Below are 12,741 nucleotides of genomic sequence, written 5' to 3'. Positions count from 1 at the left end.
TGTGTGGGGGGGGGGTGTTCGTTTGACATTGAGCATTGAGAACGTTGAGAAATTTTTGCCTTGATCGTTAATAAAAAGTTATAATACTTTTGTTAGCATACCTTTTCACTCTCTCCCTGCCTGGTGTTATAACGTTCAGCTTGTTTCTCTGCCATGTTGTATTATTAATCTGATTCAGAAATAACTTGCTAAAAAGATATTGTACAATGCTTATTGTTTTAATAAATTAAAATGTAATACATGTTAAAATTCAAATAGTATGTACACATTGAGCTTACTTGAAAATATAAAGACAATTATTCCAACAGTCACGGGCAAAATCCGAAGCAATTTAAAATCACTTTTACGTATGAATATTCACAAATGATTTCGAGAATATAACTCTGTATCAGTACGCAGAGACTGAAGTAACAGAAAAGGGAGAATGACATAAACGCGCCAGCTGATAAAACGGTCTCGGGTCATCTTTCTGAGGCTCAAAGGGGAGATGGAAAGGGTAAAGGTTCCTGTAAATATTTTGCTGTTTTCAATTATTGAACCTGAAAAGAAAAATCGATAAGTATTTACTTTTCCTTATATGATAGTTCAAAAAAGGTAAAAACTATTGTTTTTGTTTTTAAATAGTTTTACGTTACCAGTTTTTCTTGCTTAAGTCATTCCTTTTTTGTTTGTTTTGCTCAAATGTTTCTTTTACATTACATAGGCGTCGGAACCGGGGGGGGGGGGGGGCACTTTTTTTGCAAATGTAGACCTAACCATTAGGCACATAGCATTATAGAGGGTTTAGCCCCCCCCCCCCCCACACACACACTTTTTATCGCCGGAAGTATAGTTGTTCCTAAATCAACCTTGAAAGATTGAGAAAGTTGCAGTAATAGGCCTAAACCCCCCCCCCTCCCCCCACGGATTAGGAATTTCATGATTTGGGGGGATTTGGGTAGGTAATTTTTTTTTTTACTCCCCCCCCCTCCCCCCCACGGATTAGGATTTTCGTGATTTTGGGAAATAGGTTTTTTTCGCAATATTTCAGAGGATTAGTCTAGCCACCCCCCCCCCCCCCCCACTTTCAATTTGCTTCCGACGCCAGTGTTTTATTTTGTTAAAATGGTATGGGACATCTGTCGATATTAACGTGGATAAAAGTACAATTTAGATCTCGGCCACGTAGCAACGTTTCTAAATGGGGAGCAGCCTCATCAATCTTGATTCGAAAGGTAGTGGGGGGTTAGCATCCCTTATAACCATTACTATTTATTTCCTTTTTATCACATTCATTTATTAAATACTTCCAAAAAATGGAGGGGGCCAACTTAATGATAAATTAATATTCTAAAACCATTTTAACAAGAGCTTGGACTCTGACTAGTTGTGTCAAACAGCAATGTGACGTAGGCCTGTCTATTTCATTGCTGGCCACTCAGCCATGGCTCTTTGAAATCAACAAGATTTGTCTGGCCTTTGAGCGAAGACGCAATCTGTTCATATTTCTGACTCGAAACCAGTGTCATTTTTACTTGTTCTGACGCAAGAAATAGATAATTACGCCATACAGAGAGTCCAAGGTCTTGTTAAAATGGTTCTATATGTACATTTAGGTAAAATGTCTGATGTGAGAAAAAGTGGGGTGAGACCCTCTGCCTACCTCCGTCCTCCAATGATGCGTGCCTGTATCCAAATACATGCATGTACTTTGGCCACGGTTAAGAATTTTCAAAATTTGACCCAAAAAGTTTTTTTATCAAACTGCTGGAAAACTAGAAGTTATCTAAGCACCGGCAGGATTTGAACTCTTGACTTAAAAATTAGTAAAAACACTATAACCTATTGCGCTGTTAGGTAACAATTGAGGGAAAACAATTATTTAAACAATAAAATGCTTTCTTTGGTGATTCATTCGGGATATGAAGGTAGCGACATTGCAGGAAAAATACATAACCCGCGTTAGCGGGTTATGTAAATTTTTCCTGCAATGATCGCTACCTTCATAACCCGCATGAATCATCAAAGAAAGCATTTTATTGTTTATATTAACATCTTTCTTTAACTAATTAATAAACTGATTATGAAAAGTTAGTAAAATTCACTAAATTACTGATAATGTACAAAAGTACGTTAGCTAAAAGAAACAGCCAAATCGTCTCCTGTGAGACTTTGAGTCTGACATCGTCACGATTATTTCGTGCAGTCCGGGATTTTTCCTAGGTCGCTGTAGGTTTCGACCAATCGATAAACAGGGCGTGTCAATTTCAGTCCTGTCACTTTCAGCCGCTGTAGATTTCGACCAATCGATAAATAGGGCGCGTGTAGATTTCAGTCTGGCTGTTTATATAGAGCTATGGATTAGCTATAAGTTTCCGTAAGAAATAGGAAAATTATGCTTGGTAGATGTAAATATAAAACTATACTTGATTTTATTGTTTATTTTGATAAGAGGTTCTTCACAATATGGAGGTGTCACAATATATTTTAAAACAAATATTATATCTTAGTTGTTTGAATTTGTGTGATTTTATTAAAACAACAGTGGCATATAAGTTCAACATGTATATTTACTTCCTTTTCATATTTTGCTGTATACAAATCAGGCTCGGGGCAAACTACATTTTTAAGTATTGCATTAAATTACAATTGCTTCATAAAGTTGGCCATTAAATTATCATTACCATTACTTAATTTTCTTGAAGATTCAATATTGCTTTATGATCAACAAGTTTCAAAGGGGTTTCATCTTTTAACTGCATCCTGTTGGGTTTGAATATCTTTCCTGCTATATCAAATAGAGCAATGGAAGCTGGGACTGAAAGATACTTAAAAGAAATAAATGTTATACTTTCTTTCAGTGCAAACAAATGCACTTAATATAAGCAACACGATTAGAGAGAGAGAGAGAGAGAGAGAGAGAGAGAGAGAGAGAGAGAGAGAGAGAGAGAGAGAGAGAGTCTCAGAGTAATTATTTTCAAATGGGTTATAATATTGGAAGTGATTTTCGAGATATCATGGCTGGACAATGGATTGTTTTGATACTTCACATTTTTCTGAAGGCATTGTGTGTAATTGTTGACACATTCTTCCCTGTAAAGAATTCATTGAATGTCCCATATGAATATCAATTGTTTTAGCAGATTAAGAAATCAAAGTACTGAGAGTACTGAAAGATGGGGTCTTGAAAGTTTGAATTTGTAATTGTCTACGTTTTCCTCGATTATGTTCCAAAAATTATGAGTTTGAATTAGTTGTTTCAATCTAGTTTGTTTAAATTCGGCTTTTTGTAATTGCCTGATACTTTGTCATAATTTTACTAATTAAATCCCGGCCGGGACTTCTCTTCATAATTGTAGAAAATTGACACAACGGTGTTTTAAGTATTTGAAACTCATCAAATGACACTCAAATTTTGGTTGCCTATTAAAAACGCCTTTCTGAAGCATTGTAAACATTAAAATCGAAAAAATGATTTTTGAACAAAATCGTGACCATGCCCCTTTAATTAATATTAGTAATTTTGGGTTCTTTTAGGTTCTTTAGGGTGTTTCACTTAATTTATAATTATGCCTGACTCAATGTTACACCTCAGATACATTAGCTGTGCTATGCTGACTGTAATTCTGCTGCTCTATAAACATCTATAAACATCTGAACCTAATGCATGTTGACAGGTTCTGATAACAAACCAATTAAACTGTGTTTAAAACAAGCAGTGCTGGTCATTTCATTTGGTGGCTGCATCAAATTCCCCAGGGCCCTGGACTTGGGGCTTCGACCAAGAATCGACTGGAAACCCCAGCAGAGTGTAGACTGCGCTGTCATTTCCCTATTGCGATGCAAACAGAAAGAAGATGGGTGGGTAAGGCGTGTAAAATGCCCATACACGGTCGGACAGGCTACTAAAAAATTAAAGTATCAACAAATCTGATGGGTTGTTTTAAAATCATTTAAAACAATACATATTTAATAAATCATTGATTTGTAACCTGTAGGTATGTTCAATACTTGGAATAAGTTGACTCAAACAGGGGAATACGTATCAAAACCTGCAAATATTGTCATTTTTTAGAACTGTAATGCCTTTTCTTTTATAGAGTGGGTCTGTGCTCCATATTTTTCTCATAGTCTAATTAAGGTCTAATGGAAAACAAACCGATTTCAATCAACAAAAACGTGGAGAGATGACCCACTATACATTAAAAATATCATTTTGTATCCCAACAACTGAACGTATTGAAAAAATAATACAAGTCCGGTAATTAAAACCAAATCAGCATTTGCGCCATCTTATTCCCCCATCTTCTTTCTGAATAACTGTATATTTTTTGAAATTTTTCTAGGTAAATAGACTATTTTAATATAAGAATTTTGAAGATTTGATGCATCAGATATTTCTAACAGCTAATAGGGGGTCGGATACCGTAACGTCATTAGAATGTTGTAACTTTGATAACCTGGTTAATTTTGGGAGTTCATAAATACCTAAAATATTTTGTTTTTAATCCAATACATGTATAAGTTATAAGTAAAAATATGTGTGAAATTGTTATATATATGTTATAGGCTTTTGTGTAAAGTGTACATAACTAAAAAAAATACCACTATTTTGAGCCTAGTTTTACCTTCAAAATACACGAAAACACAGGCCCCAGACCCCCTGCCTCAATAATTTTATCCACGCCCCCCCTAACTACAAATCCTGTATCCGCCCCTGCCGCTAGTTCTCATAATTAACACCCGTCTCATAATTAATTTCTCCTCTTTAGCTTGACATGGAGAGCCTTCAAATTAGTTATAACCTCTTAATTAGAAAACCGATTCAGAGATTGCTAAACAATAATAATCTGATAATTAGGCTATATTTGAACGTGGATAATCGCTTTTTACATTAATATTATTAAAGTTATCAGTGAATGTACCACATTAAACATGATCATTTGTAGATATATTTTTTCAATAAAGTCAATTTTAATTACATGCATATATTTATAGCCTATATATAAATATTTGTCTGAAAACATCGCAATATATATAATAAATAATACAGGTGCGAAACGTCTCAGCGCGAAACGTCCATAGGAGCGAAACGTCTCAGCGCGAAACGTCCATAGGAGCGAAACATCCCGTTACCATTTTACTATGGCGTCTTTTGGAACTGGCTGTTCTAAACCGAGTTGTAGTGGAGATAAACGGAAATATTCCTCAGGAGATTCTGACGAAGAAACTCGGGAAACTGTAAGTATATTGAATTTATTCACCACCGTAAAAACAAACCCAAACCCGGTCGTTTATATACAACAAACTCAGCCTGCCTGGCATGTACGTCATAATATGGAGTTGTCCCATACCACCTTAAGATTGCTAATTTTTAATCATTTTTTTTCTTTGGGAACAATTAACAACTCCATTATTCGACAATCGAGCTCCTGTGGTCACGCCGTAAATCATAATTAAAGTGAGTAAAATAAAGAGTCCATCACGTATCTTTGTGTGTCCATATTTCGACGATCTATAGGATGAGCAATAATTTAGATAGCTAAGACATTTATAATGAATATCAATCGATCATAGCTTGCTGTGTTAACATAAGTTGATTAACCTTTTTACATTTTGTTATACAAAGTATATTCATCAACAAAATTCCGGGGGCCGCCATTACTGGGTCGTAAATTCGACGATTGCTCGACATTGTCTTGTCAGTGAAATTTATCCGCACAACATTACTTGTTATTCAATAATGAATCTTCGGTCCTTGCAGACGATACGTCATGGGGTTCGTCATAGTGTTTATTTTTGTATTACGATGATCTAAGTTCAGTGTAATGGTGGATTAACAAAATTTGCTTATTTAGGAAAAATTCATTAATTAACTTCATACTTGTTTGAGGTGCATTTTAATAAATAATTGGCCAGTTGATTGCTAGTCTATCATAGTATCACATGCATACAAAATTGTACCTGCCAGAGCGAACGAGATGTAAACAAAAGATGAACATCGTCGAAATTTGGACCCTGTTGATTTTAGGACCTTCGACCATAAAGGCATATAATCCGATCGAAATAAACAATAAAATCTAGTATTCAAAAAATAAACAGCAAGTTAAAAAGTTCACCAGGATATCAAATTGGTTGGTCACGTGATCAAATCCTGTGAAACCTGAAGGGCTTTTCAGAAGATTTGATCGCGTAACAACCAAGTTTATATCCTAGTGAACTTTTTAACATTATACATTTAATTTGTTGCATAATGGTGAGGGAAATATGTAGATTTATTACCCTAAGAAAAATCATATTTCCTGAGGGCTCTACCCGAGGGAAATATGATTTTTCTGAGGGAATAAATATATCTTATTTCCCGAACATTCATGCAATAAAAGTTTTATTACAACATAATTGAGATTACACAAAATATGTTGATTTCTGATTATTTTTTGACTTATCGAAAGCAATTACGTCATGATTGTTTGGGTTTTTTGTGATTATCTCTCTTTTCTTTCATAGATTTGGATCAAATATTAATAGTACAATTGGTTTTAGTGACTTAAAGAGAATTTAAATGATTATTAAATATTTACGATTTTATCATATTGGCTTTTTCATACATTTGGCAGGGTTTGACACTAAGGCACGTCCGACCGACATTGTCTAGTAAACGATATGTCCGGTCGGGTTGAATGTCTGTGTACTAGCCCGACTGGTGGTGTGAAAAAAAAGTGTGCACATACTTTTTCTCTAATATTCATATCAATAGAAGTAAAAGCACTTTTTCCTAACAGGCTTAAATTCTACAAACCGTAATTTAAGTACAACCCAAGGACTAACCTATAGGATGAAGTGGGGGGGAATACTCTCTTTTTGATCGGTAACTTCGCCGGAATTTCCTATGAACGAAAAGCCCAAGTCGCCCTGTACACAGAGTTCATATAATCGTGTAATTTAACCCCAAGGTCAATAAAATGATAATTTTTTAATTCTAAAGACGTCTTCACAAACTCAGTTTATGTCTCTTGTGATTAATTAATCTAGTCTGTCTTATCTTTAGGGGTTATAAATACGGGTGATGCAACCACAAGCTGTACAAAACAATGTTTATTACTTTAAGGCCGGTGTGAATTTGTTGGTAACTTGCAATTAGCTAATAACATTGCTAAAAAATCATAAACCCTTTGTTATAATATCTTTTTACAAAATCTAAATCCTCAACATAATGGTTGGGTTGGACTTCCATGTTTCTCTGTTAAGGAGAAGTAAAGTCTCCCTAAAGTTTTGCTGGTCCCTGGTCAACCATTGAATACATGTACTTGTATCATTATTAGTACAGTTTGAATAAAATTAAATCTTAAATACTGTTTGAATGATTCATCATTGGTAAAGATAAACCAATACAATTAAACAGAAATAGGTATTTAATATTTTATGTTTGTCATTTTTAACTTTTAGTTTATTTTTGTTAAAATTTGTCAGGGCTAGTAGTAAAAGAGTCAGGGCTAGTGAACAATTGCTGAGGTAGCCCGACTGGTCTAGTTATTAACAAACTTAATGTCAAACCCTGCATTTGGAATGAAAAATCCCCAAATTTCTGAAGAGGTGAGACGCGATATTTATTACGGGCCGCCGGAAGGCGGTCCGTTATTTGATAAACATTTAAATATTGTTACTGCGTTTCTGCGGGATAGTTCTTTTTTAATAGAATTAATACTATGCTTATTTTTATGAATTAAAAGTAAATTTGCATGTAGAAATATGTTTTATGCCTTTTAGAAAATATCATCATTTTTTTTTTTTACTCGTAAATGAATAGTAGGTCATACTTAGTAGATTGTCGTATTTGGTGTGTTTTTATCGAGACTATAATTAATCTATTCGGAAAATTTCGGAGTTCTTCATTCTTTTCAAAACAATGCATCAGGATCGGTATGCGGGACATACTAAAGACCTGAAATACTAAAGACCTGAATGTCATTAAATTTTATATAAATGATATATTTGAATTTCTATGTCCCGTGTCAAATAAAACGACTTTGCGTGTGTATTTATATATTTTTATGTAAAATGTGGTAGAAAATATTATGAAATGACATTTGTTTTTATATCAATTATTTATGCAAGAATATGAAAATTTGAATTGACTGGAAAATTTGAACTAATCCATTTTTATTTTATTATGAAGTCCCTTGAAATCATATACCGTAATCCGGTGAATATAATACGCACTTTTTTCCCAGCATTTTTTACCCCGAGAAAGGGGTGCGTATTATACATCCCTATAGGATTTGAACATATTTTTTCCCTAGCTGAAGCACGGGGTATCATTCTGCCGTATTACCAACGCTGTTCACAGACAGGACCGATACCCCGCTATACATCGTAACATTCCTTCATTATCACATATATATTATTATTTAACCCTTAGGAAATTATTGTTATAGCATGTAATTAAAGAAAATGTATACTTGAAGTCTGTTAATAAATAAACTGTTTCAAAATGGCCTTTAAAAATTAATTCGAACTGCCTATTCTTTATCTCCGTGTACGCCGCCATTACAGATGTTATTAATAGAATGCGGACTTGGATGGCCACGTGCTATTTGTAACCGATCTTTGAAAACAGCTTACACATCATTTGGCTCATTTTTAACCATTTTCATGTAATGCTAACTGATTAATTGTAAATAATTATGAAAATAAATAATTCTTTAACCTATTCCATTAATTGAAGCCATTGAAACAGTTGTGCTCCTCCACCGCTAACGCTTGACACCTTGGGTATCTCAGACGACCCCCTTAGGCTATGTGTACTATACACAACATAACTATTTGTGCATATATTTTATTATGTTCCAGACCTATAATTGATCACTTTGATCATCATCGGAATCATTTAAGAATTTAATTAGGTCCGTTATCTCCATACCTGTACATCGTCCGTTTTTCACTTCACATGGATTGTAATGACTAAACAACTATATAACGCATTTTAAAAGTAGTTGATTTTATTTACGGTAGAATATTTAATACTAGGTCTTTTTAAAACATTGATTATGAAATAAAGATATTACCGCGATGTATTAGTTACAATAAATCCGTATCTAAGAAAATATTGTTTTTCTTATTTCCGGTAGCGTATTCCCGCGATGAAGTTGAGCGTGCATACAAAGTGTAACTGCTTTGTTGATACTCAGGATTACCGTTTGGTCATTTTTTTTATGCGTATTATACATCCCAACAAGCTTTTTTTCACCATTTTCAGGCCCAAAGTGGGGGGTGCGTATTGTACACTACTGCGTATTATATTCACCGGATTACGGTATTAAACTAATGCATTAAGTTTTCATTCAATACAATGCAACAACAAAAAACCCAAAATGGTTTGAAATACATAATCTCCAAAAGAAAAATGATGAGTTGAACTTTGTGTTAGAGTAATGTACAAATCATGCAGTGTGTTCTCCATTACTTCATACTATGGCAATGATCATACAATTTCCATTAGAAATGCTTACAGTAAAGAAATCGATTCTTTATGATAATAGTAAAATATTAAACTTCAAAACAAGTTGCTGAAAGTATATTAAAATTTACCATAAAAATTAGTACAACCAACTCTTATTTTCTTCTTTGTGGTGTGTTTTTATGTAAACAATCAATAATTCATACAACAATTATATTTTTTGCAGCCCATTTGACGCTTGCGTCAATATGATTTCTTGTTCCTCTTGAGACACAACATTTTGTTCGCCATGTCACGTGACTCTCTAGACCAATCAGATCACGCGTTATATAGAATGAATTTTTAATCATATTGAGGTATAATAATGCTGTTTATTACTGATATTTACTTATCTTTTATGGGTTACAATAATTACTGGTGATGCGACATGTACTGTGCATTGAAAATTACAACCGATGTTTATTGCTTTTAGTGTTGTTATTACGCTTAGTTGGTAACTTATTATTAGTTAATAACTTTGCCAAAATTTAAGCTAAAATAATCATTAAACCATCTGTCTAAAGTTATCTTAAAAACTTAAATGATTCTTTACTCAACAGTTGTAATTGGGTCAAATGGTTGCACTAAATTATATAATAGTGTTAATGCATGTACTATATGCCTAAATAATAGTCCAGGGTTTGATACATAGTGCACGAGCCGGTATGTATCAAACCCTGACTACTATTTAGGCATAGTACATGCACAACACGTGTAACACTATTGTTATTATTATGCCGACTGTTGAATATACTAACGTGCTTTGTTATAAGTAGCTGTGACGTTTGAGTGTTGACTAGTCCCTAAAAATAATCACTGAAAAAGCAACCGTTGTTTGGTGGGTTTTTTTCAAATTAATCAATTTATTTGATTGTTTATTTAATCAATAAGTTGTTGTACAATAAAAAGTCAACAAAGGTTTATTTTCTTTTTAAGAAATAAGAAGCGTTTGACCTTACCGAGAGAACTCGAAATGTTTAGGAGAGGAAATCTCATTGAATTTTTATCTTGTACATTCTTTATCAAACGTCATAAAAAAAAACGTTTTTGAGATTCTCATGCAGAATTTCTTTGAAAAATGTTCAATCAATTGGTTCAAAAGTTTATCAGAATTAAACTTTTAAATTAACTTTAAAATTACCTTCAATAATGAAGTGTTTTTGGAAAGATTAATAAGGACTGCGAACGATAGCATTGTCTAGCCGCCTAACTAAAAGTCAGTTTTTGAAAGTTGTCTAATTAAAGTTAATTTTTTATAATAATGTAAACATTTATGTATATTTTCATTTGATATAAATGATATGGTCAAACAAAAAGAGATAAGTTTGTATTTTTGGTTAAAATAGCTCATTTCATAACAGAAAATAACGGAAAACGGAAATGTTTTTTAAAACATCTCCCCCCCCCCCCCCCCGGTGAAACAAAAATTCCTTATGAAGGGTTTTAATTGTTGTTATTTAGCATATTTTTACCAAAGGGTTTGTTGTTTCACAGGGGGGAACATATGTCTACAGACCGCAAAACATTCCAAAAAAAGAATTTTGCTTTGTAAATTTTTGAAAACTAATTAAGGTAGTCCTATACTCGGCACTAAATGGGCTCAATCATGAAAAGCTTAGCTTTAAATGATAAATCTACATTCTAGCAATACATAAACAAAAGAAAATATGCATGTTTACATGCTAGTTTGTTTGTTATCACCTCTCAGACGGGTGTACCCCCTTGCGAAAATTATTGACAATTATGAAATTTGCCAGACGTCCGTTTTTCCTAAAAATAATTACCAATTTTGGGAAAATTAGAACTGAACATACAAAATAGAGTATAAATATTTATTTAAGTCATATCTCATCAATAATTTTGCGCAAATTTTTGTAAGTAAGTACGCTTTATTAAAGTTTATGGACCTGGTATATCAAAATAGAATACAAAAAATGCAATGCTAGTATCGCGTCTGGTAATTTTTAGCTCACCTGAACCGAAGGTTCAAGTGAGCTTTTCTGATCACCCGTTGTCCGTCGTCCGTCCGTCCGTCCGTCCGTCTGTCTGTCCGTCTGTCTGTAAACTTTTCACATTTTCAACTTCTTCTCAAAAACCACTGGGCCAAATTTAACCAAATTTGGTACAAAGCATCCTTATGAAAAGGGGATTATAAATTGTTAAAATAAAGGGCACAGCCCTTTTCAAAAGGGAGATAATTGCGAAACAGTAAGTATAGGGTGCATGTCTTTAAAAATCTTCTTCTCAAGAACCACTGCACCAGAAATGCCAATATTTACACAAAAGCTTGTATATATAGTGAAGATTCTAAATTGTAAAAATCGTGACCCTCGGACCAAAACTGGGGCCCCAGGCGGGGTTCAAAGTTGAACATAGAAATACATAGGAAAATGTTTAAAAAATCTTCTTCTCAAGAACCACTGCACCAGAAATGCCAATATTTACACAAAAAACTTGTATATATAGTGAAGATTCTAAATTGTAAAAATCGTGATCCTTGAACCAAAACTGGGGCCCCAGGCGGGGTTCAAAGTTTAACATAGAAATACATAGGAAAATGTTTAAAAAATCTTCTTCTCAAGAACCACTGCACCAGAAATGCCAATATTTACACAAAAGCTTGTATATATAGTGAAGATTCTAAATTGTAAAAATCGTGACCCTCGGACCAAAACTGGGGCCCCAGGCGGGGTTCAAAGTTGAACATAGAAATACATAGGAAAATGTTTAAAAAATCTTCTTCTCAAGAACCACTGCACCAGAAATGCCAATATTTACACAAAAAACTTGTATATATAGTGAAGATTCTAAATTGTAAAAATCGTGACCCTCGGACCAAAACTGGGGCCCCAGGCGGGGTTCAAAGTTTAACATAGAAATACATAGGAAAATGTTTAAAAAAATCTTCTTCTCAAGAACCACTGCTCCAGAAATGCCAATATTTACACAAAAGCTTGTATGTATAATGAAGATTCTAAATTGTAAAAATCGTGACCCTCAGACCAAAACTGGGGCCCCAGGCGGGTTTCAAAGTTTAACATAGAACTACATATGAAAAATGTTTAAAAATTTTCTTCTCAAGAACCACTTCACCAAAAATGCCAATACATACACAAAAGGTTGTATATATAGTGAAGATTGTAAAAATCGTGACCCCCGAACAAAAATTGGGGCCCCAGGCGGGGTTCAAAGTTTAACATAGAAATACATAGGAAAATGTTTAAAAAAATCTTCTTCTCAAGAACCACTGCTCCAGAAATGCCAAT

At 33.8% G+C, this 12,741-nt stretch overlaps 2 protein-coding genes across 8 annotated transcripts in view; both read left to right on the top strand.

Annotated features, from left to right (window-relative positions):
* The window catches only part of LOC105332754 (uncharacterized protein DDB_G0280205), a 255,829-nt gene that overhangs the window by 80,401 nt on the left and 162,687 nt on the right, over positions 1 to 12,741 (top strand). The gene's annotated exons all lie outside the window — the stretch shown is intronic.
* The window catches only part of LOC136274494 (uncharacterized), a 50,665-nt gene continuing 43,024 nt past the window's right edge, over positions 5,101 to 12,741 (top strand). Inside the window, exon 1 of the mRNA XM_066081441.1 lies at positions 5,101 to 5,220. Within this exon, the coding sequence (XP_065937513.1) occupies positions 5,125 to 5,220 (96 nt within the window). The 5' untranslated portion in view covers positions 5,101 to 5,124. The remainder of the gene's footprint in view (positions 5,221 to 12,741) is intronic.

The sequence above is a fragment of the Magallana gigas genome, chromosome 4 (genome assembly GCF_963853765.1).
Source record: "Magallana gigas chromosome 4, xbMagGiga1.1, whole genome shotgun sequence".
Classification (NCBI taxonomy): Eukaryota; Metazoa; Mollusca; class Bivalvia; order Ostreida; family Ostreidae; genus Magallana; species Magallana gigas.
Note: the sequence above shows the minus strand (reverse complement) of the source record. Positions and strands in the feature narration are given on the sequence as shown.